General features: G+C 41.5%; 5 protein-coding genes across 10 annotated transcripts; 2 read left to right on the top strand and 3 right to left on the bottom strand.

The window, feature by feature from the left end:
- Positions 1–1,735: 1,735 nt before the first annotated feature.
- LOC120896714 (scavenger receptor class B member 1-like) lies at positions 1,736–7,824 on the bottom strand. 2 transcript variants are annotated; one of them, XM_040301075.1, is made up of 6 exons: positions 7,777–7,824; positions 4,181–4,272; positions 3,875–4,096; positions 3,520–3,804; positions 2,849–3,443; positions 1,736–2,775 (listed from the first exon to the last, which is right to left on the bottom strand). In XM_040301075.1, exons 2-6 carry the CDS (start codon positions 4,217–4,219, stop codon positions 2,552–2,554), a joined length of 1,365 nt encoding a protein of 454 aa, XP_040157009.1. In that variant the 5' UTR covers positions 4,220–4,272; positions 7,777–7,824; the 3' UTR covers positions 1,736–2,551. The 2 variants fall into 2 exon arrangements, with proteins under 2 accessions (XP_040157009.1, XP_040156998.1); XM_040301064.1 differs by having other exon boundaries at positions 7,430–7,823.
- Positions 7,825–9,655: 1,831 nt separating this feature from the next.
- On the top strand, positions 9,656–11,622 carry LOC120894396 (cytokine-inducible SH2-containing protein). The gene is made up of 2 exons (XM_040297341.1): positions 9,656–10,780; positions 10,854–11,622. The coding sequence occupies exons 1-2, from the start codon at positions 9,882–9,884 to the stop codon at positions 11,146–11,148; spliced, it is 1,194 nt and encodes a 397-aa protein (XP_040153275.1). The 5' UTR covers positions 9,656–9,881; the 3' UTR covers positions 11,149–11,622.
- A 170-nt stretch (positions 11,623–11,792) lies between these two features.
- Positions 11,793–15,769, bottom strand: LOC120895113 (ubiquinone biosynthesis protein COQ9, mitochondrial). The gene is made up of 4 exons (XM_040298582.1): positions 15,428–15,769; positions 12,332–13,011; positions 12,044–12,253; positions 11,793–11,973 (listed from the first exon to the last, which is right to left on the bottom strand). Exons 1-4 carry the CDS (start codon positions 15,474–15,476, stop codon positions 11,935–11,937), a joined length of 978 nt encoding a protein of 325 aa, XP_040154516.1. The 5' UTR covers positions 15,477–15,769; the 3' UTR covers positions 11,793–11,934.
- Positions 13,129–15,420, bottom strand: LOC120893669. Its single transcript, XM_040296107.1, has 2 exons — positions 14,409–15,420; positions 13,129–14,326 (listed from the first exon to the last, which is right to left on the bottom strand). Exons 1-2 carry the CDS (start codon positions 15,094–15,096, stop codon positions 13,155–13,157), a joined length of 1,860 nt encoding a protein of 619 aa, XP_040152041.1. The 5' UTR covers positions 15,097–15,420; the 3' UTR covers positions 13,129–13,154.
- An 82-nt stretch (positions 15,770–15,851) lies between the features above and the next one.
- On the top strand, positions 15,852–24,424 carry LOC120893177 (F-actin-uncapping protein LRRC16A). Of its 5 annotated transcripts, none has more exons than XM_040315243.1 (20): positions 15,852–16,083; positions 16,811–16,908; positions 17,013–17,063; positions 17,187–17,315; positions 17,386–17,469; positions 17,530–17,918; positions 17,993–18,090; positions 18,158–18,345; positions 18,431–18,508; positions 18,585–19,471; positions 19,544–19,796; positions 19,889–20,064; positions 20,161–20,323; positions 20,398–20,469; positions 20,614–20,634; positions 20,869–21,130; positions 21,195–21,971; positions 22,044–22,103; positions 22,352–22,665; positions 22,905–24,424. In XM_040315243.1, the coding sequence occupies exons 1-20, from the start codon at positions 16,047–16,049 to the stop codon at positions 22,995–22,997; spliced, it is 4,230 nt and encodes a 1,409-aa protein (XP_040171177.1). In that variant the 5' UTR covers positions 15,852–16,046; the 3' UTR covers positions 22,998–24,424. The 5 variants fall into 5 exon arrangements, with proteins under 5 accessions (XP_040171177.1, XP_040175486.1, XP_040150823.1 ...); XM_040299013.1 differs by lacking the exon at positions 15,852–16,083 and adding an exon at positions 16,179–16,705; XM_040319552.1 differs by lacking the exon at positions 20,614–20,634.
- Positions 24,425–24,459: the final 35 nt, after the last annotated feature.

Below are 24,459 nucleotides of genomic sequence, written 5' to 3' on the forward strand. Positions count from 1 at the left end.
TTACGATTCATTCGTCTGAATGAAACTAGCATTCGTGCTATTGTATTCTATTTCTAAAAAAGATATGATTTGATGTTAAATTACGAATTATGATTTTTTTGTGTGAATTTCTGTCAGCTCCATTTATTGGCCAAAAAGCTTCAGTTTTATCGATTGTATCCGTCATACACCCCGAAGGGTTAAGCGCTAGTTTCAATACACTCTGGAACAGGCTTTTAAGCTGTTGGCATGTGGAGGACGCTAAATGTAAACGTGTATGCGCTGGTGGGGCTTTCCTTGATTTCATTTCATTACCTTCAGCTTTTGGCATCGACGATTCGGTCACTCATCGAAAGACTTCGATGCAAGTCAACCGGGACACCCAAACTGGCTGGACAGAGTGTTTACTAATGTTCGAGAGTGTTATTTGTTTGTTTAGTTGTACTCAGTCATTCCAGCAGCTAGATGTACCCAAACGATGCCAGTTATTGGCCAAGTCAATCCGGAAGCGTTAGATTCTTCCACACAGCATAAACCTTGAGAAAGAAAGTTAAACTGCAGAACAACAGACCACACACGCCACGGTGCGGCGTTCACGGGGGCAGCAGCAATGAGCAAAAGTGCTGATGAATTATACAAAAATGTTAATGTTTTTTTCATACGTTGTGTGGTGAAACTCTGTGCCGAAAAGAGTAAACCTTATACGTTATAGTAACGTCCTCTAGCCCACACGAACTCACCAACAGCGTTCCATTCCGTGGGTGAGAGAAATGGTTGCAGCTGATTATATTAGAAAGGTTAGCGATTTAAAAGCTGTAATATATATGTACATTTGAAGAAGTATATCGAAAGTTTATCACAAGAAAACGTAAAGAGAATTATGAAGTTTGAGAAGATTTTTTTTAAATTATTAAAAAAAACTTCAGATACATTCGATAGTCGAGATTAAGGCATAAAAATTGTTTTTTTTAATGTATATCAGAATATGATATAGCGCGTGGCCACGGAGCTGAAAAAATGTTGAAAATTTTTTCAACTTTGTCAAAATTGCTTGTCAACTGCAAAAAAGAGCTTTTCTCGTGGCCGCACCAAAAACATGCACAAGAGCGACAAAAAGCTCCAACATCTGAATATCATCAATATTTTGTTTAAGAAGCACTAAATAGGTACATAAATCAATTAGAATCATGCATTTTAGTATTATTATCATAACAATGGGTCACAACAGCGCCAAATAGCTGTTTGTTTACGCTTTTTCACGAACGTCAAATTTTGTCACTTTTTGTCAACTTTTGTCAACTTTTTTTTCTGGCTGCTCCAGGTTACAAAATTTTGACAAAAGCTCAAAAAAGTGACAAAAGCTCACATTTTGAAAAATTTGTCAGCATTTTGTCACTCCCGTGGCCTTGTCACTCCCGTGGCTTATATATTAGAAGTCTAATTAAAACTGACCTTGTAATTTTCCGCTAACTGGAGGGAACCAGAAACAGAAAATCGCTTATGATGTGTCTTGTTCAACTTGTTCAGCCTGTTCTATGTTTAACTCTATTATTGATTCATCTATGGTATTACCACACTTGAAAGTATAAAAAAATCCTTGTAAACCATACTTACTTATCTCTGAAATTAGTAACCTAACTACTAAATCATACCATTGTCTAATTATCGACCAGCTCAAACAGATAACACAGCAACGCAAATACCGGGACACCTTTTTTCCTTCTCATCGAACAATGCAGGTCGAACGTTGGAGACGTTCAATTTATATCCACACAACTGCAACGAATTTGTTTTATTGCTTTGATTGAAGTACGTCACTTACGGCAAACGGCGCTGCCATTATCGTTACCTATTATCAGACCACCGCCAAACGGTTCTCAGCGGTGAAATGAACGGGGCTTTGTAGTACGCAACACTGAAGCATTCTGGTTCGCTAATAGCTCGACAATCGGCTACAAACGGCAGCTACACTGCAGTGAAAAGCAATGCAGCGCATCGAAGCACGTTCTAAAACGATTTTTCCCGCGCATGCATATCGGTGATCAGTAGAAAAATACGCCGTACGCCGACTAGAACCGGCGGGAGAATGATCGTACTGCATTTAGGTATCGGCTAAGACGCAGGGAAGGGTTAAGCTAATTTACAAGGTAACAAAAAAACAGGCACACTACGTAATGCATATTCTAACTTATTTCGTACTAACTGGCACATTTAGATGCGCACTAGCGCGGGAAAATAGCAAGCTAGGAGGGGTGCTTTGAGAACCATCCCTCATCTTAAGATAATAAAGCAAACGTCTAACGAGGCGCTTGTAGCTGCGTATCAGACAACCTGCTATCGATATTTCGAACACTTAACGTACTGTTGCTAGCTATCCTACACTATTACAGGAGGGTAGGTCGGTATGGAAGAGCAGCATCGACGCCCTCAGAACTTCCTCGTAACGCCCAGCCAATTTTATGAGTATTCATGTGGCTAGTTCGAAAGGAATTTCCTTGCGAAATCCGTTTTGTTTTTACGATACTAGTGTTTGCGTTTCGGCTCGAGTGCGTTTTCAGCAAATGAATTGCGGTCACTTTTTACTCGTGCTTCTTGTACTGTAGAAGCATTTGGCAATCAGCAGGACGACTGACAGAACGAAGAATGCTAGTGAACCGACACGTAGCGACATCTGGATGGCGTTGGCACTGTACGTGCTGTGATAAATCATAGCACGCAGATCGTCGGATATCACTCCTGGTACGACTTCCAGCCAGATTACCGGTAAATATTGGCCTTCGGTGAATTTTTCAAGTCCTGAAAGCGAATAACGATCCATACGTTAAGTAAAGCTAGTGTATGTGTTCTTATGGTGGCTCATTCTACTTACCTGACACCATGGCTGCCTTCTGCACTTGAATGTTTATCTGAAATCGAGACGCTCCGTCAATCGGAAAAGCCAGCCGGGGATGGATGTCAGCGTAGGTTTCATGTTTTTCCTGTACAGGGTTCACACCTTCGATCGACTCAATCAACTTTCGATCGCCGGTGTAGAAATGCGGAAACGAGGCGAATATAGGTGCCCCCATCGAGCAGCCGGTTATGTTGAACAGTCCACTAGGAGGGCATGATCCGGACTCCAGGTGGCAGAAGCAGTGGTTTGGCATGTGCTCGTCCGGATGCGAAAACACATTGTTGGGGATTTTGTATCGCCACGCCGGTATGCCATCCAGTGCCGTTACCTCACTATCGTAGACAAGCGGGAATTTTCGGCATAGTGATTTGATAAACACCTGTAGCGGGTGCTTGCGATCCATCAGATGGGGCGGAAATTGTGAACCGTCAGTTCCACCAACACGATCACATTCGTCGGTGTGCCACAAATCTAGCCGCGACTTGCCGTCGAGATGTTTGATGACGGCCAAATCTTCTAAGCTAGATTCTCCGGAGAAGATTGTGAAATTCTCGGCACTAGTTCCATTGCGCTGCAATGAAGCGTTGGAAACAACGGTTAATGTTTAAATTGCTGCGTAAAAGTCAAAAACGCTATCGCTTGCTTACCGTCATGAGCATGCCGAAGGAACTCGACACAATATCGGAACCAAACATTGACTTGGCCAGACTCAGCAATTTGTCTTCGTATCCCCAGAGCATGGACTCTACCGGTTTCTTGATGAACGCCGATGAACCGGAAGAGCTAGCGGCCATATTAAACGCGATTTGGTTCCACGTTCCTTCTGAACGTTTTTTGGAAACGCCGGTAAGGAACACCACGTTCGGAACCACTACTTGATCAAATGGTTTTCCTTTCGATTCTTCTGGCAGGTACTGAATGTAGCGATGTTCCTAATCAATTAAAATAAAGGGACACGTTTTGCATTCGTTTCGTTTGTGTTACAGTAATCTCTCCACTTACCCGATACGAGATAGTTCCATCTCCATTATGAGTTATATCGACTTTGTTTGCCGTTTCTTTGTAAACGTATGGTCCGAGGTCTTCTACTTGTAGCTTTGTTGCTTTTCCAGCAAAAAAATCTTCAGTGTTGGTGTAGTTAAATACGTGCACCTTAAGTAGAGGGTATACAGGCGGGTTTTCCCACCATTCTGCTGCAGTCGAGTTTTCACTAAGTATTAGTTTCTGAATCACGTAAACAACAAAAACTCGCAATAAGAAAAATGTTTTTCATCGTTTTGTAAAATGAAAAATTAAGTATTCAATTACCTCTAGTAGAGAATTGTTGTACATGTTAGTGAACCACATAATGAAGAATCCAATAGCACTTGTTATAAATGTAACAAACAAAACGACAAATGCTGAAAAGATATTATATTTAAAAAGCCGTTCATTATTGAAATGTTTTTTTTTCCATAATATATGGTAAACATTTGTGGCATTGCTAACGCAAATGCAAGAATTTAGAGAAATGAATCTAAAAACTATGGAAAGATAATTAGATTGTTGGTATTTCGAACTAAACACAAGGAATGTTGGGTATGGATTTAAACCGATACCAGTTCTACCAAAATATTCAATCCAAATGTTTTTGGACCTTTTATTAGGTTCGAAGTATTCAGTGCATTTGAGAAAGCTAAAATTTTCTAAAATTACAAGCATTGGAAGTACGTGTAGTAAATTAAATGACATAAAAAGGATTATTGAAAACACTAATCACTAATTTGTCATAACGTTTGCATTAAAAAAATGGACAAAAATGTGTTGATTTTTCATGGTTTCCTCTTAACTTGTTTTTTCCAATTTTCTTCCACATTATCATCCTTAGCTTTATGTGTTAACTTATGAGCTCCAGGCCAAAATTTAACACCTCCATCAGTTGAACTCTAACCATGATGGCTAAAAAAGTCAAATAACTCTGTTTAGAAGCATGCGCGACCAACAAAATTGCATCCCGTAGCGTCTAAAACGGACTCCGTGGGTCAGTTTGTTATATAAAGTATTTTAGTATCCACAACATATTGGCGATATTAGAAAACATTCAGAGCACCAAAACAGGGCCCGGTACCGAATGGCCGACGACCCTTTGAGCAACATGAGGATCCAATGGAAGCGGAAAAGAAGACCGAGAGACAAGTAACTATATCGCTGCGTTAGCTTGGACGGGAAGTCGATGCATCCCGCCAAACAGTGAAATAGTATCTGGGAAACATAAACAAACATATCAGGAAGCAGAAATTGGGTCCAAAGGCTTCAATGACGCCAAAACTCAATTCGACCATTTCAAGTGAATTTCGGCTGACTTTCCATATGACACCCTAGTGCGCAAACCGGTCCAACATCCTCCATTTGCGTTCCATCCAAAATGTCTGGACCAACATGATGCAAAAGCTCTGCTCCAACAATCTACTCCAAACGACAGTCGCGAAAACTGAAGATAAAGTATTAAAAATCGGGATGCCTGCACGCATGTCCGCCACGGCGAAAATTCCGGATTACTTTTATAGAGACTTTGAACATTCCGGATAACTGAGGAAAGGCAGCTCGCATGGTCGTAGATTTCTTTATTAGAAAATCTAAATAATTATTTTAAAGGATGTCAATGCAACGAAATTACCACTCTTAGTTTTTTGTTCTATGGCCTGCAGGAAACATGTCCATTTTTTATGCAAACGTTAAAGCAATATATAAAATGTTATCTTTTGTTGCCCGTGAATCACACCATAACAATCGTTTATTCTGTTTTTTTTTGGCCGATAACGCATTACAGTCGCTTAAACACGACAGCACGGAAAACTATTCATTGTTCTAAAATTTACCATACTGAAATTAATTATTGGTAAAAATAAGCAATATAGCTCAAGAAAGGTCCTAGAGGCCACACTAGAATACGTCACTTTTTTTTAGTTATTTTAGATCTTTTTTAAATAAAACAATTAGAATGTTTCTAACGTCACAAGCAAGAGTAGCTACTAATCACTTATGGCGCTAGATGAAAGGATCCATATTATTATCAACAGCGTGTTCTGATGTGTGCGTAGTGACCTTTTATGGCCTTGGTACAAACACATAGCAGCAGCTATAGAGTGCACATAAACGAACGAACAAATTGTAAATTTATACTATGAGGGCAGGATTTTGTTGAAAATTTTGTTTATGTCTCCAAGCTGAGAGGCCGCATACTTTTTTCGTTAACTGACACGGCGTCCTAGCTGTATGTGTTACATGCGTAAATGTTTTTTTTTCCTAGAAAATAATGTATGTCATGTACATTGTCGATAATAAAAATTGCTTCCGACTCAGGAGCGTGCCACGAACAAAAGGGTATGTTTTTTTTAATTCCCTTGACATGCCATGCAGGTCTACCGGCAAGATCAACGCTTTGCGATAATGGCCTGGTAAGCTTCGACAGGGTGAGATGCAAGTGTTATAACACAGAATAAAACAGCCGCTGCACATTTGATTATGATGTGCACCACACTACCCTTCATTCAGAGCGACTGGTTTGAGGCCGCTGTGATTGTGACCAACAATCAGCAAAAACGGTGCATGTGCAAAATGGCATCACAGTATCGATAGGTAAGCGATCAACTGGAAAGTATTTCATTTGCTGTACAAAGGATTTGTGTGTCTAATTGAATACAATAGCAAAAAGCAAGACGCTGGCAGAGTGCGGCTCTGGGGTGTAATCTAAAGCCGCGCACTTCCTACTCGATTAGAGTGGTGCGCAGACTGAGAAAAATAACAAGGCAATCAAGAAGCTTCCATCGTTACACCTAACCTTCTGTTTCTTGGTGGACAGGCAGCACTTCGAATGGTTCGCAATCCTTGACCCAGGATGTCATGTTTTCTTTTACAAAAATTGATATTGCGTCTGAAGCCAGTTTGCAGTGTCTCAGTCCCGAATATGAGCTCCTTCCATATCACCGATCGTCGACCGCGCGCTGTTGATACCGCCGCAGTGACGATCAGAGCCCTAGAAGATGGTGCGAGGCGCCAGTGTAGGGGCCTTTTTCGAGACGAAACGATGAAAAGCGCGTACGCGAGAAGCCGCACGGGCAGAATCTAATGCGGAAGCAAAATTGTGTCGACATAAAAAAGGCAAAATACAATACACTTCAAATCACAGCCGCGCGGGATCTGATTCAATGAGGGCGAGGGGGTCTGTCTTGGAGCTTGGGCAGTAACACGGCAGTACGATCGCGATACGAGCAAGCACGTACGACCGGGCCAATACGCGCATTTACGTTTCACTTTCGTTGACGGACCTTTTTTCGGGCCCTACCGTGATAAATCGAACAGATAAGGCGCCAGAGGTCACCGCAGTTCATTATTTAAATCTACTGCTCGAGCAGCCGTCACATTTCACCTGCCATCAGCTGCCAAGCACATGTTCACGCAGCATGGTCAGCAGGCCCCCGTGCGTAATCAGAAATTCAGAAGTTACAGCAATTTTTCGGTACGATGTACGTTGTGCGATCGGCTTTTAATGGGTAGAATATGGCACGCTTAACTCACTAAGTATTCGAATCCACTGGTTTTCTTTGGCATCCTCGCCAGATCGCTGCTCTAAGCCGAGATAGTAAAATATCGTATTTAGCGCACTAGTTCTTCTCTTCAACGGTTTCCGTGGTTCAGTATCGGAGGTGGTCGGAATAACCGTCTCTGGACTGTAGAACGCAACCATTTCGGGCATCTTGGCGGGCAAATGCAGTTCGGAGCGTTTCTGTCTCGCGTAAGACCATACGACGTTGATTTCACTACAATTGGTCACTGCGCTCAACCTAACAGCTGCACTGTCCAATATGTTATGAACTTCCTTCTTATTGTGCCCTCAATCAACGAGGGCCCCAAGAAGAACTTACTATCACAGACCGCACACTTGTCGACTCGCAGCACTAGACTGAAGTCCTTAATCTATTCTTTGAGCACTTTTGATGCTTTCTTCCTCTCGCGGCCTCGACGTTAACGCACCCCGAAGCCTTATCTCTTGCAGTGGGAATATGTTAGTATTGGTCAGTTAGACTGATAACTTCACAAGCTGGGAAAAGAAATAGCTCAGCATGGCATTAAACGATCATCGATTGATGCGCTCTTCATTCACAAACACCAGCAAGACCTGTTCCCATCATTGAAATAGTGCAGAAGAGGGCCACTAGTCAACGATCGGGTACAACAGCATAGAAGTAAGAAAATATGTGATGTTCCCATGTGTTTCCATTTCGTTTGCTGTACACAGTGTAATAGGGAAAACTAAGTTTTACCAAAATAGTAATAGGATTCATATTTTCAATGCCGTTTTTCTTTTAAATTCATTTAAATTATCTTGACAAAATTAGGCCTTTTTTAAGGAAAAACTCAAATCGTGTTTTTCCGCAATCAACGCCTTCAGGTTAATTGCGCTCAGTTTTGATTGAAACAATATTTATTGGTAACTTCTTTATTAAACAAAAATATAACTCGATCTTTTTGGATATGGTCCAGGCAAGGTGGTAATTGCCTAGTTTTTGGTTTTACTATTTAATATTACAATAATAAATTCCTTATCGTTTCTTTAACTGTTTCTTCTCGATAGTTTGCGATAGTTTGTTGCGTTGCTATTCCATTTTTTGTGGACAAAATCACAACAAATTACTTTTTCTTTACTTTTCTGAAACATCAATTATAATCCTACTTGACGTCAAACTATTCCTTCAACCCTTTTCTTTTCCTTATACGTGCAAAAAGTGTTGTCTTTCATACTTCCAATTCAATAAAGAGTTTTGAATCCAACGTATTTGGTAACATACAGTGGAGCGCCGTTTATCCGGGCTTCTCGGGACTTGAACTCGTCCGGATATACGAATAACACGGATAATGAGTCAAATGTTAGGCCGAAAATACACGGACCGGAATTTCGCGGCCGCGGAATTCCGCCTGCTGTCAAATCCATATACAAAGTGTCAACAGCAACTTTCCCGAACTGTCATATCCATACATTTTTCAGCAAGCGGAATTCCGCGGCCGCGAAATTCCGGTCCGTGTATTTTCAGCCTTATATTTTATCACCAATTCCTGATTATTTTTTGGAAAACAATCTTATTTCTTGATAAAAATAACCCAGTTTTAATTAACTTCATGTTTTTCCCATAAGAATATATGAAATTTGCTTGAATTATCGTTTCTTTTGTTATGACAATGTGCTCTTTTAACCGCTTTCCAATATCCTCCTCATAACGCAATGTAACCATTGCGAACTGTCATTTCTCAACAACACGGATAAACGGACAGCCGGATAAAAGGTACTCGGATAAACGGTGCTCCACTGTATTCCAATAACAAACTTTTACTTTTCTGAAACATCAATTATAATCCTACTTGACGTCAAACTATTCCTTCAACCCTTTTCTTTTCTTTGTACGCGCAGAAAGTGTTTCATACTTCACCATGTATAAAGAGTTTTGAATCCAACGTATTTGGTAACATATTTACATTCCGAATTCCATCTGCATTGTTGGTTGTCAAAAATGCAGGGCCGGTGACATCGTGAATAAATATTAAAAAAAAAACTAACTTATAGTAGATGAAGATATTTTATTTCGATCCTACTATTGGTCAGACAATAAACTTGGATAGCGAAGAAATGTTCTAAATCTTGCTCGACTTGATTTGATGATTAAATATTGCAAAAAGCTTACTATTTTCAGAGGATGTTCAAGATGTGTATAAGAACCCTGTACTTCATTTGACTTTCAGCATCGCTGCTGTCAGTCTTGCCCTCTCCTAAACATTGCGATATTTTTCTGTACGTCCTCCATCAACAAGAATGGCTTCGATGTCGACGACAATTTAGTGCTACTAACGAATCCGAGAAGAACGCAAAGCAATTTTTAACTGTAGTGCTCAAAAAACAAAGTTCCGTTAAATGTGAGTAATACTCGATTATGGTGTGCTTTCGTCGCTAGAGTACGCAAACCACGGTTTACCATCAATGAGAATGGAGGAGACAGACAGGCTCAGTGGATCAGCGGGGGCTTGTGGGCAGAGCTCGGCTGGACGGGCAAACACAAGCAGAATATCAAAAGCGGCCACTACCCCACGCACGTCAACGGCAGATGGACTTTGCCGGTTCAATTGGTTTCCATCCCTGCGAAGAAAGCGTTCCTCGTCAACAACTGTTGTGGTGGCCACAGCCCACAGCAAGAAGAACGATGGAGCAGGAACTGTCAAGGAAGAATTGTTTACCGCCAGCGATGAAAACAATCACGACAGCCAAGCAGAAGGGGGTAGCGTGTTTTACACGCTACGAAAACGGTTCCAGAAGAAATTTACCTCGGTCAAAGTGAAAGCCTTTGAGCCGAATGTGGCCGGTACGTTGGGTGGCGCAGGCACTCCAAATTCTACCACCTCGAACACGAACTACAATGACTCAAGCCACTGTACTGGCACGGCAGGGGAACGACTTCCAAGTGATACCTGCGTGAACGGAAATGATTTTGCACGGATCGTCATTGAACGGCATAGTCAAAACCCTATCCGGTTTTCGTCACCTAATGCTAACTTACCTGTGATAATCAACAGTAGAGATACTGAACCAAATACGGGGGAAGACCGAAGACCCCTATCAGTAACCGCCCCATCCGCTGCCACATCCGAACCTAGCACCTCCGAATTGGACGATATGATGGCGCAAATGCGTATCGATCTGCTACAGTATGGATGGTATTGGGGGAAACTTACGCGTTTAGCGGCACAGAAAAGGCTAGCCCAACAAGAGAATGGAACATTTTTGGTACGTGATTCGCAAACCGAAAAATACCAGTTTACAGTGAGTTTTCGAAGCTCCGGAATAACCTTGCACTGTCGTATAGACTTTGAAAATAATTACTGGTAAGACCAAACTCTTCATTTGAACATCGACATGATAACCAAAGAAAAAATACAAACGATCTACGATTTTCAGGTCTTTTTCTGGCTTAGCGACACCCACGACGTACAAAACGATGGTGGATTTGATACAGGATACTATGAAGAAGTCCGAGTATGGGGTAATAGGTTATGTAAAGCAAGACACAACGTTAATGCCTCCGTTTCCTGTGCGACTGACTAGGCCAATCAATCGATTCTACGAAGTTTCATCCCTGCAGCATTTATGCCGGTTCATTATACGGCAAAAAATTGATCCCAAATCCACCAACGAACTGCCACTACCGGAAAAGCTGAAAAAATATGTAGAGGAAAACTTCTATGATCTCTAGTTAGGCATAGTTCCGTATTGCAAGAACAAACATTGACACAAGGCGTCTACCAGTGAAATCTCAATAAGTTAAGATTGGAGCGATTGTAGAAGTGGTCTAAATGCGCTAGAGGATGTTTATTTGAAGGAGAAAATATAAACCACGTTTGCAATGCATACATGCATGCACGTGTGCAACGCGAATGCAACAGTGCACTAGAACGCACAATCTTTTCGACATGCTCACGTAACTTTGGACTGTTGCATCAATCATAACGGCAAGCAATGTTACACAGAACCGTTTGTTCGCCACAGCAATTAATAAGTAGACAAATTTCAACATGAAAATGATGAATTTCTTTATCATTACTTTCCTTCTCAAATGGAAACACACAATTTGTACATAGCTAGTTGGCTTCGTCACGATTGTATCACCAAAGATAAGCAGAACGAATTAATCGACTATACAATAAAAACAGTTCAAATGCAAGAACAATCATGTGCGACTAAATGCTCTGTCTGATGATTCAAAATGACTCGTAACCGTCTTTGAAGCCTTTGAGTTCACATGTTCATGGTGCTTCTTTTCATTATTACTTCCAAATTGCGTTCCATGCGCTTTATTTTGTAATGGTTTTTGTTCTTTCCGTCACAAATGCTTTTACATTCACATGAAATGGTTTTTATTAATTTTATTCCTGAGCCAAGTGATTTGGTATGTTGTATTTTAGTGACCGTGAAATGGCTTTGTCTAACTGCGAGGAATCTTTTCGGTTTTCACTACGTTCAATTTATGTTGATAGTCATATCATCGGCGTTCAAAGTTTAACCCGAGAATGTTTCGCGCCTGAAACAAAACAAAAATCATGGTATGTTATGCCATTGGGTATTCTTATGTTAACTTTGCTAACCCTTACCGTTGTGAAAGCCGATCCTACAGCGTTTTGTAAATGATGGGTGGCATCTTCCGATTTGACAAGAAAATCGTGCACTAAGCTAGCCTCTTCCATTCGGCGTTCAAGAAATTTCCACGTTTTTTCAAATCCTGTGGAAGAATCTTGCAACATGTACAGTTCTGTAGTTTTGTAGATACATGCTAAACCTATGCGTCGTGTATACCAGTTAAACTGTAATGAGTGATAAAAAGATCATATAGCTAGACGTTGAAACACTCCAAGGATTCTGGTGCCTTCTGGTTAACTTACATCGACCGAGCGATCACCGGCATAATAGCAAATATCGTCCACTAGCGTTAATACGTTTGCTAAAGAGTGTGGTGCATTTGGTGGTAGTGCCATAAGACCTAATGCCTGTGGCCAATACTTCAGGTATGGTTCGAGCAAGCGGAGTCGATATTCGATCGCTTTGCGAGCGAATTCGGACGGATTTGGGACTCGTTCCAGATCCGCCGTCTCTTGTTTGAGGTAGTCGATGAGTTTCAAATTACACTGTTTGTAAAAGTGATGAACAAGCTCGATTCCACCGCGTGGGAACAATCCATGGCTGACACTAGGATAGTTTACTGTTTCCGCTCCTTTCGCAATGGCCTGCTTGGACCAGCCATGAGATTGGACAAATGCTAATGCTGCATCGAGAATCATTTCCTTCGCCCGTTCCACATCCGGATCAGGTGCTTGCTGATCGTTAGAGGTGGATGAAAAAGTTTCGACCTGCGAGCTGGAGCTAGTGCCTGCCGCTCCCGATGCTTGCTGTTGTTTGACATACTCCTGCTCTTTTTTCTCCTCACGAGCTCGAAAATCGTCGAAGGTTTCGTTGGCCCTGCAGAGAGTTCCAGTAATTCCAAAGTGCCTCGTAGGTATCGCAATTACGCTTTTAACGGATGCGCCCTTGCCAATTGTCCTAAAATTCGCCACAACATTTTTGCCTAAAATAAAAAAAAAGAGAGAACAAGATGGGCACAATGCAATTAATACTGAGAGATGTTGTATGGACTGATAATAATAAGAAGAAGAATAATGACAAAATTGTTTCAAGATCCAAATAATGTGATTTTCATTTAAAGTATATTTATTCAGAGTCCATTTGTTGCGTTGAGCTACATTTATCCACGCCCATAGTACGTCTCATTTGATCAATCGCACTGTTAACCCTAGCCAAATGGAAATCCAACATATCTAGCCGCAAAAGCATTCCCTGGCACAGTTCTACTTTTTTTGCCTTGGTCATAACCGGTGGCATCTCTCCGTTCAATGTGCTGACCGTAATCTCTGGCAATTGTTCTACGCTCGAATGTTTTCCTTTCATTTCTGCTGCAGCCTTCATCTCGTTTTGGTAGTGTGCGCGGCTCAAGTCGATTCCTGTCCTGAGCTCGAGTAGGAACTGTTTTTCCAGCGTCTCAAAATAGTTCCAAATATGGCTCCGGTTAGATCGATCGGTTTTCAACAACACCCAGAGTGCCGACAATGCGCTGATAATACTGTAACTATTGTCCAACAGATCGGTCTTGGCGCCTTGTTTTAGCAGGCAGATATGGTGTGTAAGCATGTTTTTCAAGACATCTCCACTAAACCACTTGATGAGTGGCTCTTCTTGCAGTTTTTGGCGCATATCGTTCATGATCAAATCCTTATACACGTTGATTGCGTATGATCGAACCGAGTCATCGTCGAACTTCTTAAGCATGTAAGACACAATCATGTATCGGCCTTCATCATCGAAAGAGTGGATATAATCCGTGAGCACCGCTATACCAACCTCTCGGTTACGCACGCTTCCTGACCTTTCCAAACCTCGAACATAGTGTTCGCAGAAAATGCTATGGATTTGAGCATCTAAATCACGAGCGGAAAGCATGTTGTCCTTTACTAACTTTACCAGGGCTTGCATTAATCGAATGCCCTTGAAGTACATCACGGTCCAATCCCCGCTCATTAGGACCACCACGTAACGTAATCCCATTTCGAATACGTAACGAGGATTGTAAATCTGAGGAACAGATCCCGGTAGCAATTCCTCGCCAAGCAAAAGGTAGAACAACATGGCAAAACCCTCGGCCATATATGTATCCTGACATAGAAAGCAATCGTAGCTGGACTCTTCGTCGTAATCGTCATCCTTCTTTTTGCTTTCAAAGTGGATTCGTTTTTCTCCGTAAGGCAGCATAAATAGTGGATCTTTAACAAGCAGCAATAATGTTCCGATCATGTCTTCCGCCACTTGAATGGAATAACTTTTGCTAGCTAAAATGAGATAGAGTAGAGTATGGTTACTTTAAAATTATTTGGCAATTACTGTTAAGATTTTATCACCGATTATTATTACCTGGCAGTTTTGGCGTTTGTTTGAGACTTTTTCTCAATTGCTCGGTTCTTTGGAGATGGAGAAATGGGAATAATTTGCCCACCAACCGAAGCAGAAAACATATCACTGCATTTTTCTGCGTCAGGCTTGTTTCGAAGAAAATATTGCTCGAAGGCTGGTTCAGGTGTTTTATAATTGGTTCCAAAAAGAGTAGCAATGTAATGTACAGCTGCAGCAATCTTCGAATAGATTCTTCGCATTCCAAAAGCTCCTCTTCCTGCTCATCCATGTCTTTGTTGATGACTTCGGGCAGCTTTATCTTGTCGAGATATTCAATAAGCGTCTGAAAAACCCATTCCATACAACGGGCCCGCTTTGCAGGTAGCCGCAAAATAGCGACTTGCATACACTTTAATACGCTGGTAAATACATCATCGCTTGTAGTAATGCGCACTTTTTCCATCAACTCGTACAACACCTCCGGCGGACTGCATTGTTGAGCCACACGGGATAGTACCGTTTCTGTGGCCGAATACAGGTCGGGTTTTTTTTCGGCATTTTCATCCGTCAGGTTTTTAGAAATGAGTGAAATAAGCTCCATAGATTGCATCTTTACAGCGATATCGTTTGCAGGGTCGGTTATTATATCAACAGCCGATTTATAGCTACCCTCCTCTAGCTTTGCAAGCACTGCTTCAAGAACATCCATGGCTACGGAAACCGGGAGGTAGCCCTTCGGGGGATGGACGCTTTATGATTGCTCAACAGTATGCAACACAAAATTCTCACAAGACAGGCAGATATATACGCTGTTGTTATCACTTCTAGGTGACGAAGGAAATATATTTATCACTGACTATGGTTTTGCTGATAAATTCTAGCAAAACGTTTCGATTGGTTGCGCCATGCGTTCACTGCACAATATTTTCTCCGAGCGAATCGCCCCGACTGAACCCATCGCATGTAAACGGTTCAATGAACGTCATTTGCTTACGAAACAGGTCCATTTTTTCTGCATCGAAATAAGCACTGCAACTTACCTGAACTGTATGTTGAATGACGAATGAGGATAATAGCACGGAGAAACATATTTTATACTCTCGTTTGTGTTCACTTGTGCACCAGCAGAATTGATAAAATTCGAATGATCTCGAGTTGCTTTCTGGTGAAATACTTTCATCAACAGTGTTTGACAGCTATGCTGAATACTGCTGAAAGTTGATGTTTATTTTCCTCGTCGAACGTGCTGCTGCATGTTGTTTTCGCACATTTTCGTTGTTGATTTTTACTCTCATCATTGTATTGAAACTTGAGCCACTTTATCACAAAATTATTATCACTCGTAAGATGCCTATTGATTGGAGTGACTTCAACAATCTGTAAACAGTTCAAGTTGCAAAGTGCAGTGCTGAACTCGATATGTTAAACCAAAGGGACAGCTGTCAGTGTGCGGGCAACAGACACAATCGAATTTTAGCATAGGATTATCAAAGATGGTTGTCAGAGAGGTCGTCTCTGAATTTGTAATCACTGCACCCAGTTCGCACCCCTATTAAAGCACCGAAAATACAGCTTTAACTCGCGATAATTATGTAGGTACAGACAGTGTTGCGCGGAGAAAGTTGCAGGCCTGTTACGTGCATTCCAAGCGGCTTGATAATGTCGACCCGTTCGCAGCTAACGAAGGATCTAAATGGTAAATAATGTTTGCAAAGAAAATGTTTACACCCAACCCACCGTTAGCCAAAATGTTGGTCGTAAAAGACTAGCAATTACCGAGCGCAGCGTGCGAGCTGCTTCCAATCACTCGCTTGTGATCCGATCAATGGTTGAAGAAAGTCTGAAATTCTTGGGGTTCATCTTAATGAATGAAGATTCAATTGCACAGACAATGACGGCGTACCATTGTTGGTGTACGATACAAAGCCACAACCCACCTAACCAGGAAGCAGATTGAGTCACACTGCTGTTTAAAAAAAACTATGCAGGCAACCAGGCCCCTTTTTGTTATGATACATTCTTTGCATATCAGCAGTGTTGCTGAGGAGTTACGCCAGCACATCGCAGCACACCTCAAGTCTCTGCTATTGGTGATAATGATATCACATCGATTCGCTGATAAGCGAAACTTAGATATGAAGCGCTTTGATGTGTCCCAATCCCTTCTGGACCCCAGTATAACTTTGAAACACGTTTGGTCAAGATGCTTTCGAAACGCAGTAGTGAAGTATCGACTTCACAAATAGTTGAAAATGCTGGGAAATATTTGGCAAAAGTTTTGCAGTTGATTCATTTGAGTGCCAATAAAAATATTACAGGTGATGTTAGAAGCCTCCCATCACCCAACGAGTGAAGTACAGGCTGAAGTGCAGACTAAGCTGAAACATTTTCTGTTTTTTCTTCTCTTTTATTGTAACTTCCAGAGAGTGTGAAGACACTTCTCGGCCGCCACACCAAAATCCTTGTAAAGTACATGGTTAAACTTGAGGTAAAGAGCGATAAAACGGAAAACAGAGTTTTGGTAAGTAATTGTATTAGAAAAATGATGATGCTCATATTGCCTTTAGCGACGCGACCTTCGATACGGACTCACTTCGATCCAACTAAACCGACATGTTTCTTTAGGTTTTCACGCCCGTGCGAGTGTATCTTCTAACAGCCAAAGTACCGACAAGGGTAGGTGTTGCAACAAATGCTTATTTCACGCTTTATCATCCACTGCGATACGGGTGGATACGATAAGAGTTGCTAACTAACTTAACTAACTGGATCGAATGTATATTGCTTACCACCTTGCAGATAGACTGCCACTTTCACTACCTAGATATACAATCGATCGAAAGTCGGAAGCCAACGCATTTTACAATAACTACCAATGACAAAAGCTATTCCTTTTCAACGATTGGCGATGCCGGAAGTTTTACATCGGTCCGTATTTGTATTCCATTATGATCTGTTCATCTTTGTAAGTTCAATTTTTGTGTTGCTTCTTTTGCAGAATGCTGACGTGATTTTAACAGATTTATCATCTGCAATTAAGCAGATATTTCCCACGGTGCCGCTGCGCTACATAATTCGAAAGGTAAGCCATTTGTTTGCTTAGTAGGATCTATAAAAATGTTCAAGTCATTTTTCTCTGCAGATTGATGTGAATCCCATCGAGCGTACTTCGATTTTTTCGGACGAATTGCGCCCATCCGATCCACGCAATGTGGGGCCGTGCGGTGGTTTTAGCATGCAATACGCTTGCATGTGCGATCTGCATGCGGTGCAATATCGGGAGGAGGTAGCATGGGACATCGATACCATATACCTTTCGCATGATGCACGAGTACTCAATTTGCGCGACTTTGATCATTTGGAGCAGAAAGATCTGATGGCGATTGTGGCCGCGCTAGAGTACAACACCTTTTTTCGTGGATTGAAGGCGTCTCATACACGATTGTCTACGGAAACACTTGAGCGGGTGTTGCAAGTGTTGCGGCGATCACTGTGGCTTGAAGAACTTCATCTAGAATCGTTGGGACTAAAGTAAGTTTACCAGTGTAGAGGAAATAATGGAATCATTTTAAACACGCTCGATGTATTGCTATTCACTCTTAAAGGTCTGACTTTATACATAAGCTAGCTGTTGCTGTGATATCAAATTCTGCGCCTGCATTACGATCGATTGACTTAAGCCATAATGTGATTGAGGACAAAGGTACAAATCGATTCGAAGAAAGCTGCAGTAACGTGAAAATAATATGTTTCAATTGTTGCTTTTCCAGGCGCTACACATCTGGCTGGACCAATAGCAAAAATGTCGAAAGGGTTTTCGAAGCTGGCACTTGCACATTGCGGTCTTACGGCCAAAGGTGTGAATCAGTTGGCTCATTCGCTTTCGTTGAATCAGAATATTTCGAATTCATTGACGTATCTGGACCTCAGTGGTAACATTCTGAAAGACGACGGAAATGTAATGTATTGTTACATGTCATGCCTACCACAAACTGGCAGTATGGCTGTCGAAAACTTATTGAATGTTTTGTGTGTTTTTGCAGAATCTTTACAACTTTTTGGCACAACCTAATGTTATAGAACATTTGGATATTTCCCGCACGGATACTACATTGGAAAGTGTAAGTATATGCACATCGAATTAGCATTCACGCGAGATAGAACATTCGTTCATTTCAAGATACTTATCAATCGTAGGTTTTTGGAGCTCTCTTACGTGGCTGCGCGACCCATCTTCTACACTTGAATGTTTCGCACAACAATTTTGGTACGAAGAAAGGCAAAGAAATACCACCTTCGTTTAAGCAGTTTTTCACGAGCAGTCTAAGTCTGAAGCATCTTAACATTGCCAGCTGTAAACTGCCATTGGAGGCCCTTAAACATCTGCTGCTTGGATTGGCTTGTAATGAATCGACGGCCGGTTTGTATCTAGATCTAAGCGGAAATTCACTTGGATCACAGGGAGCTCATGTGCTGGAGTCGTGCATTCACGGTGTACGAGTACTAGCTTGTCTTGATATCAGCGACAACAACATGGACTACGAGCTGGCCAATGTTCTTACCGCTATTGGCAAGAATCCATCGATCCGATCTTTATATATGAGCAAATGCTTCACAGGCATGAAACTGAAGCACATTGGCACTGTGATGGATTCGTTGGTAAATCTAATTCAAAAGGAAGACTTTCAATTGCAAGAACTAGTACTTGCCGAAAATCGACTAAAGACCGACCTGCACAACTTCATCAATGCCCTCGGCAGCAACCAACATTTGCAGATGCTGGACATCACGGGAAATCTGATGGGTGACATAGGTGCACGGTTGCTTGCAAAAGCGCTGCAGATCAATAACAAGCTGAAAACCATCGCACTAGATCGAAACAACTTTACGCTGCAAGGTTATGCGGACATAGTGTATGCTTTAGAGAACAATTTCTCAGTGCGCAATATGCCATTCCCGTTGCACGATATTGCACCTTGCCTAAAGCAGCATCCGGAACGTACCGATGTGTTGATGAAAAAAATGCAAGAGCTGTTGTTCCGCAATGGAAATGGATTCAAGCGCACACACGGACAAGGTTTTCGGTAAATTTATGATTGTTTTATGTATTTTTATCAATGTGAATGGTATTCACTGTCTGTGTTTGTATTTTGCAGGCTGCAACATGGATTTTTACTATCGTCCACTCATCAAGTGTTAGATAAGCTAGTTGCTGAAACCCAAGAAACGATGTCATCCCGCCAGAGCTCTCTTGATGGTAGCCTATCGCGTTTATTGGAAGACGCTGAAAACTGCAAACAATTGCTACCGAAGTTGCAAGAATCGGTACGATGTGACCCTCATCCGATTGAGGTGCGCCTCGGAAAAATGAAAACAGAGCTCCATCACTCGATCAAAAGCTACCTCGAGGTAACAATATATCATTAAAACAAACATGAAAAAAGACGAATCATTAAAACAAACATGAAATTGATTGAAAATGTCAATTAATCACTTTCTAGGAAACGATGGAAACCATGCTACGTACTGGAATCGAGCAGTGTCCAAAAACGTTAGGCTCTCAGGTAGTTCTGACCGAGTTGCGTAAAGGTTGCGAGGAACGACTAACAATTTCTGAAGAGTTTCTACAAAGTTGTCTCGTAAACAGCGCCGGAGGAGAGGTTATGAACCGTATTAGGTACAGTCTCATAATGTTTGCTGTCCATCATTACCCATGGACCGTCAAGTATTACGCTGGTGTGTTTTAATGTTTCTTTTTCCTTTCTCACTATAGCGAAGTGGAGCAATCATTGGCAAGTCTAATTTCTGATCGAGCCACAGATGAGGTATTGGAAGCACTAACACGTTATCGTAAAGGTCTGGGAATTGCCGAGGGGCCACTCAGTTACACAGACGATTTGCATTCTTTAGATGGGAGCAAACATAATTCTAGTCAGGTAATTGAGTTCACATCCTCTTGAGTCACGAACGCTAAAACCCTTAGTCTAATCGCGCTTACTTTTTATTGTAGAGCACTGAGCCGATCGCAAACTTTGAACTGAGAGGTTTAGATTTACCCAAACTGGGCCTGGATTCACCGACGGTAAGTTGAGCAGATATCTGTTTTATGTACATCGTTACAAAATGTACCTCATTGTTTCATCATATTTTACCAATATTCAAATTCATTCCACGTTTTCATCGATTACCTTCATCCCATTTTTACCACATCGCACACATTCAACAGAAATTGGAATACCTAAACCTAGTGAGTATTATAGAATAGTGTTCACATACATACACTTACACACACTCTACCTTTGTGCATGCCTCCTTCATGGACCTACAGAATATTGGCTGAACAGTTATAATTTGCCCTATAGTCCCAATGTCCAAAATCTATTAATTTAGCTTAATCGTTGATAGCAATGAAATGTATGCTTTAGCTGTACGGTACAATTATTGTTATGTCGACTAATGTAAACAATTACTTATTTACCAGGCTACACCCCAATTGCAACACAAACGTCGTTCTATCGCAAGGAAAGTAAGACCACAATCGGTAGTAGGTCTAGGGATCGAAAATCTAAGTCTTGCTAACATTCCCGATGTCACGGAGACATCGATGGCGAGTGTGTCGCGTAGTAGCAGCAATAATAGTGGATCCAAAAAGTACGAATCGTCCAATGCCAAGGAAGACGAATGTTGCGATTCTATTACGGAGCTTCCAAGTCAATCCCTTACCCTGCAACACTTGGTTAAAGGTATGAAGCTGGATGAGCTAAGCAGAATAGTATGAAACTTATTATTTTTCTTTTACATTCATAGGTCGCCCAAAACGAGCAAAAACAAGAGCACCTAAAAAACCTGTCATAATGGATACTGTAACGGCTGGTGGGACTGTAGTGAACGAGGGAATTGAATCATTCTTCCGACCAGGTTCGGCTACACCCTCGACTCTAACACCACTAGTTTCTCCCACCTCCGAGGAGTGCAGTTCGTTAAGTTTCGTCGATAGTCCTACGTTGAGCCGCGATGACGGAGGCAGATTCAGCAATGTCACTTCCGGCGAAACAACGCCAATATTGGAAGAACGCAAACCTCTTAAACTGGATCGCTCCTCACCACTGCTGAAAGGAGTGAATTGGACCTCCCGTTCACGCTCGTCAGACAACTTGGAAAAGGTATCACCATCTGTTAACCGCAAGTCACCATTGGTAAAAGCGGCAACGGAGGTAGTAGAAACGCCGGTGCGCGAGTCTCGACCGGTCGATAATGGTGCTGCTACTCCTATAACGGGAAGTAAGTCGCCTAGTAACGAATCAGTACGCAATCATCATGTGGAATCAGCTCATGGTGCGTCGAGGCTTGGAAATGGCACAGGCCAAAAAACACCGATTATTACACCGAAGCCCCGTCCGTGGTCGGTACTAGGGCATGAATCGAAAAATGAATTCAACGAACCATCTGTCGACAGCATCGACACGGATGGGGATCTCGTGCTGATCTCCGGACAAACACCTGGAGGATCGATTGTCGGCATTACGCCCGGAGCTATAAGTTCCGCTGGTGTTACTGGTGGAAGTATACTGGGTATTACTCCAGGTAAATACAATTAACTGTTTGCCTGATGTTAATAGTTGTATAGTTTAATGTACTCTACATTTCATTTATTAGGTGCTGTTATAGAAAAGAAATCCGTAAGGGACATGGCGGCAGGACTAAACAAACTTGGAGGTAATGCATGTCTTGCTAATGTCCCATTGTGAATTGCATGTTAGAATTTAGTTCGATTGGTTTATTTTCTGTTTTTGTTTGTATTTTACCTTTTTTTTACATACGATTCTGTTCCCTGTGGCTTGTACGCCTTGATGGATGGTTTTCATCGTTTGCGCACTTTTTGTGTTGTTTTGTTTGTGTTTTCTTGATTTCGGATGGTCACCCAATTTGGCATGCGTTATGTTGCCGCATCTTGCATCAAGCAGTAGAGCTCGAGCGGAATTCGCTGATGAGGAGTTCGATTTCCTCGCACTCGGCATCGGCAGTGATGCGTACCTCACCATCCTCGATACTGGGGCGCAGTAGTCAAAAAAATAATAGCATGACAAGTGCCAGTAGTAGTAGCAGTAGCAGTCCAACTAGCAGCGTAAAAAATGGTGATTCTACTACTTCCGACGGAGCACCGACTATCAGTTCGGGTGCTAATATCGAGGAAACCGGTGCTATCAGTGTGCCCCAAAAGGACGAAAAGCACGTAAAACGTATAGTGGCTGGGAAGAAAATTACTGCTTTGTTTGAGGTTGGTTTTGATTTGTTGAAATTTAGCTACTCGCCATTTTTACCATCATTATTTCACGATCATTTTTCATAGAAATCAGTAATGTTAAGCACGATCATAGTTTCTGCACGTAGTTTTGCTGGTGTTAATGATTAATAACCCAAGGCAGATGTCTCATTCCATTTGCTTCTTATACCTGCCTACAATTATACCTGACGGCATTGATTTGGACACTTTTCCTATCTTTTTTTTTCATCCAGGAGACGCTAGTTGAAGGTCTGCAAAAATCATCACGAAAAACCATGTACAGAGAGTCCACCGTGTATAAGGACGAAGATACGGTGGATGTGTAGGCATGTCGTGGAGGGATGCAGGAGGGTTTTAAAATGGGAAAAAATCAACATTAGTTTTACCAACACCCACTTTAAGGCATTATTCGTAAATACGTGCGGCAAAACACAGCAAAGCATCACACAGAGCTGCGGTATAATGAACTGTGAGGCGAGACAGTATTGATGCAAAGGATATTTGGATACGGCAGGGTACATCAGATCAGATGGTTTCTTTTATCCATATATGTGGTTTACGTTCGTTTTCGTTGATCTATTTTTTTATCGATCTTTTAAATAACTGTAACGCGCCTGCACAACGACTCAATGCAATGTACACCAAGAAAAGTATTATTTTTACTCAAACAAGATTGACTGCGCAATTCAAAAGTAGCTATTCGTTTTCATGTGTTGATTTACACTGCTATCGTGAGTGGTTCAGTGGGTTTTATTTTAGTGTATTGTAACTTTCTAGCTGTACTATCGCAACACCATATGGTAGCTCATGAAAAGACTGTTATTATTGTCCTCCAAATTTGGTAAAGGAATGGTGCGTTATTAGGATCTATCGGATATTAATGTGAAAGCATGTTTGTCTACTTCTTTGCCACTTGAAGGCGTGTTTTTTTGAAACAAGGAATGTTATAAGTCTGAAGGTAGGGTTTAGGATAGCGACGTTCATTCCAATGGCTATTGCAGAATACATAATGACACAGTGTGTGTAGTGTGGTCTGGTAAACAGTCAAAAACAGAAGCATTATTCGTTTCGATACGGCAAGACACTCAATGCAAATGGAGAGGTAACAGTGGTCTATTCAAATGTCTATGTCCTTCCGCAAGTTCGTACGATTAATTGGTGTACATTATGACAAAGGAAAGCAAAGGAACTGTGCCAAAATAAGGTAAAGTAAAATAGAGAAGAAAATCATTACAAACAACATAATAGAAGGGTAACCAATGTCTAAAGACATCGCTAATCGTATATAGTTTATCATGGCATCGAGTATAACACGAATAAAAACCCCAAGGATAAAGCATGGTAGAATAGATCACACACTAGATCAATTACACGTATTTGAACATAATATTTCGGGACCGTTTCATGATAAAGTTTGATAATTTCATTGACAGTGAAGATCCAGCACAAATATACGCTATCTATGGTTATGGTCCAAGTTTTGTATGCGTACCACATGGAAAAAATATATACCCATAGCGAAGACTAAGCCTACCGTACATTCGGAGGAGCATCGTTGCAATAGAATGTCCCAGAATAATGGACGTGCAAGATTTGGTGCAAGAGAACGCATCCGTTTGTAATCGATTCCAGCGAGACTCTTAGAAGCACACGTTAATATGAATTGTATGTATTTTCAGTAGCTTAGACTCTTGTGGGTCGTTTCGAATAAATAGCAGAAGTGAAAAGAGCATGTCTCCCATACACTCCAGGAGCAATTGTAGTGTTGGTGGATTGAGAATTGTTTGA

This window comes from Anopheles arabiensis, chromosome 2, assembly GCF_016920715.1.
Source record: "Anopheles arabiensis isolate DONGOLA chromosome 2, AaraD3, whole genome shotgun sequence".
In the NCBI taxonomy this organism is placed as follows: Eukaryota; Metazoa; Arthropoda; class Insecta; order Diptera; family Culicidae; genus Anopheles; species Anopheles arabiensis.

What these genes read in the sequence shown, in the direction of transcription:
- LOC120893669 (XM_040296107.1), bottom strand. Translation starts at nt 15,096, where the DNA reads ATGGATGTTCTTGAAGCAGTGCTTGCAAAGCTAGAGGAGGGTAGCTAT. An exon ending in ACAAACGCCAAAACTGCCAG is followed by an intron (nt 14,327 to 14,408) that starts GTAATAATAATC and finishes ATCTCATTTTAG; the next exon opens with CTAGCAAAAGTTATTCCATT.
- LOC120894396 (XM_040297341.1), top strand. Translation starts at nt 9,882, where the DNA reads ATGAGAATGGAGGAGACAGACAGGCTCAGTGGATCAGCGGGGGCTTGT. An exon ending in GACTTTGAAAATAATTACTG is followed by an intron (nt 10,781 to 10,853) that starts GTAAGACCAAAC and finishes TACGATTTTCAG; the next exon opens with GTCTTTTTCTGGCTTAGCGA.
- LOC120895113 (XM_040298582.1), bottom strand. Translation starts at nt 15,476, where the DNA reads ATGTTTCTCCGTGCTATTATCCTCATTCGTCATTCAACATACAGTTCA. An exon ending in CCGGTGATCGCTCGGTCGAT is followed by an intron (nt 12,254 to 12,331) that starts GTAAGTTAACCA and finishes CACTCATTACAG; the next exon opens with TTTAACTGGTATACACGACG. An exon ending in TAGGATCGGCTTTCACAACG is followed by an intron (nt 11,974 to 12,043) that starts GTAAGGGTTAGC and finishes GTTTTGTTTCAG; the next exon opens with GCGCGAAACATTCTCGGGTT.
- LOC120893177 (XM_040299013.1), top strand. Translation starts at nt 16,591, where the DNA reads ATGCTTTCGAAACGCAGTAGTGAAGTATCGACTTCACAAATAGTTGAA. An exon ending in TAATGTGATTGAGGACAAAG is followed by an intron (nt 18,091 to 18,157) that starts GTACAAATCGAT and finishes TTGCTTTTCCAG; the next exon opens with GCGCTACACATCTGGCTGGA. An exon ending in AATTGGAATACCTAAACCTA is followed by an intron (nt 20,635 to 20,868) that starts GTGAGTATTATA and finishes CTTATTTACCAG; the next exon opens with GCTACACCCCAATTGCAACA.
- LOC120896714 (XM_040301064.1), bottom strand. Translation starts at nt 7,607, where the DNA reads ATGCCCGAAATGGTTGCGTTCTACAGTCCAGAGACGGTTATTCCGACC. An exon ending in CCTTCGGCATGCTCATGACG is followed by an intron (nt 3,444 to 3,519) that starts GTAAGCAAGCGA and finishes GCTTCATTGCAG; the next exon opens with CGCAATGGAACTAGTGCCGA. An exon ending in GAAGGCAGCCATGGTGTCAG is followed by an intron (nt 2,776 to 2,848) that starts GTAAGTAGAATG and finishes ATTCGCTTTCAG; the next exon opens with GACTTGAAAAATTCACCGAA.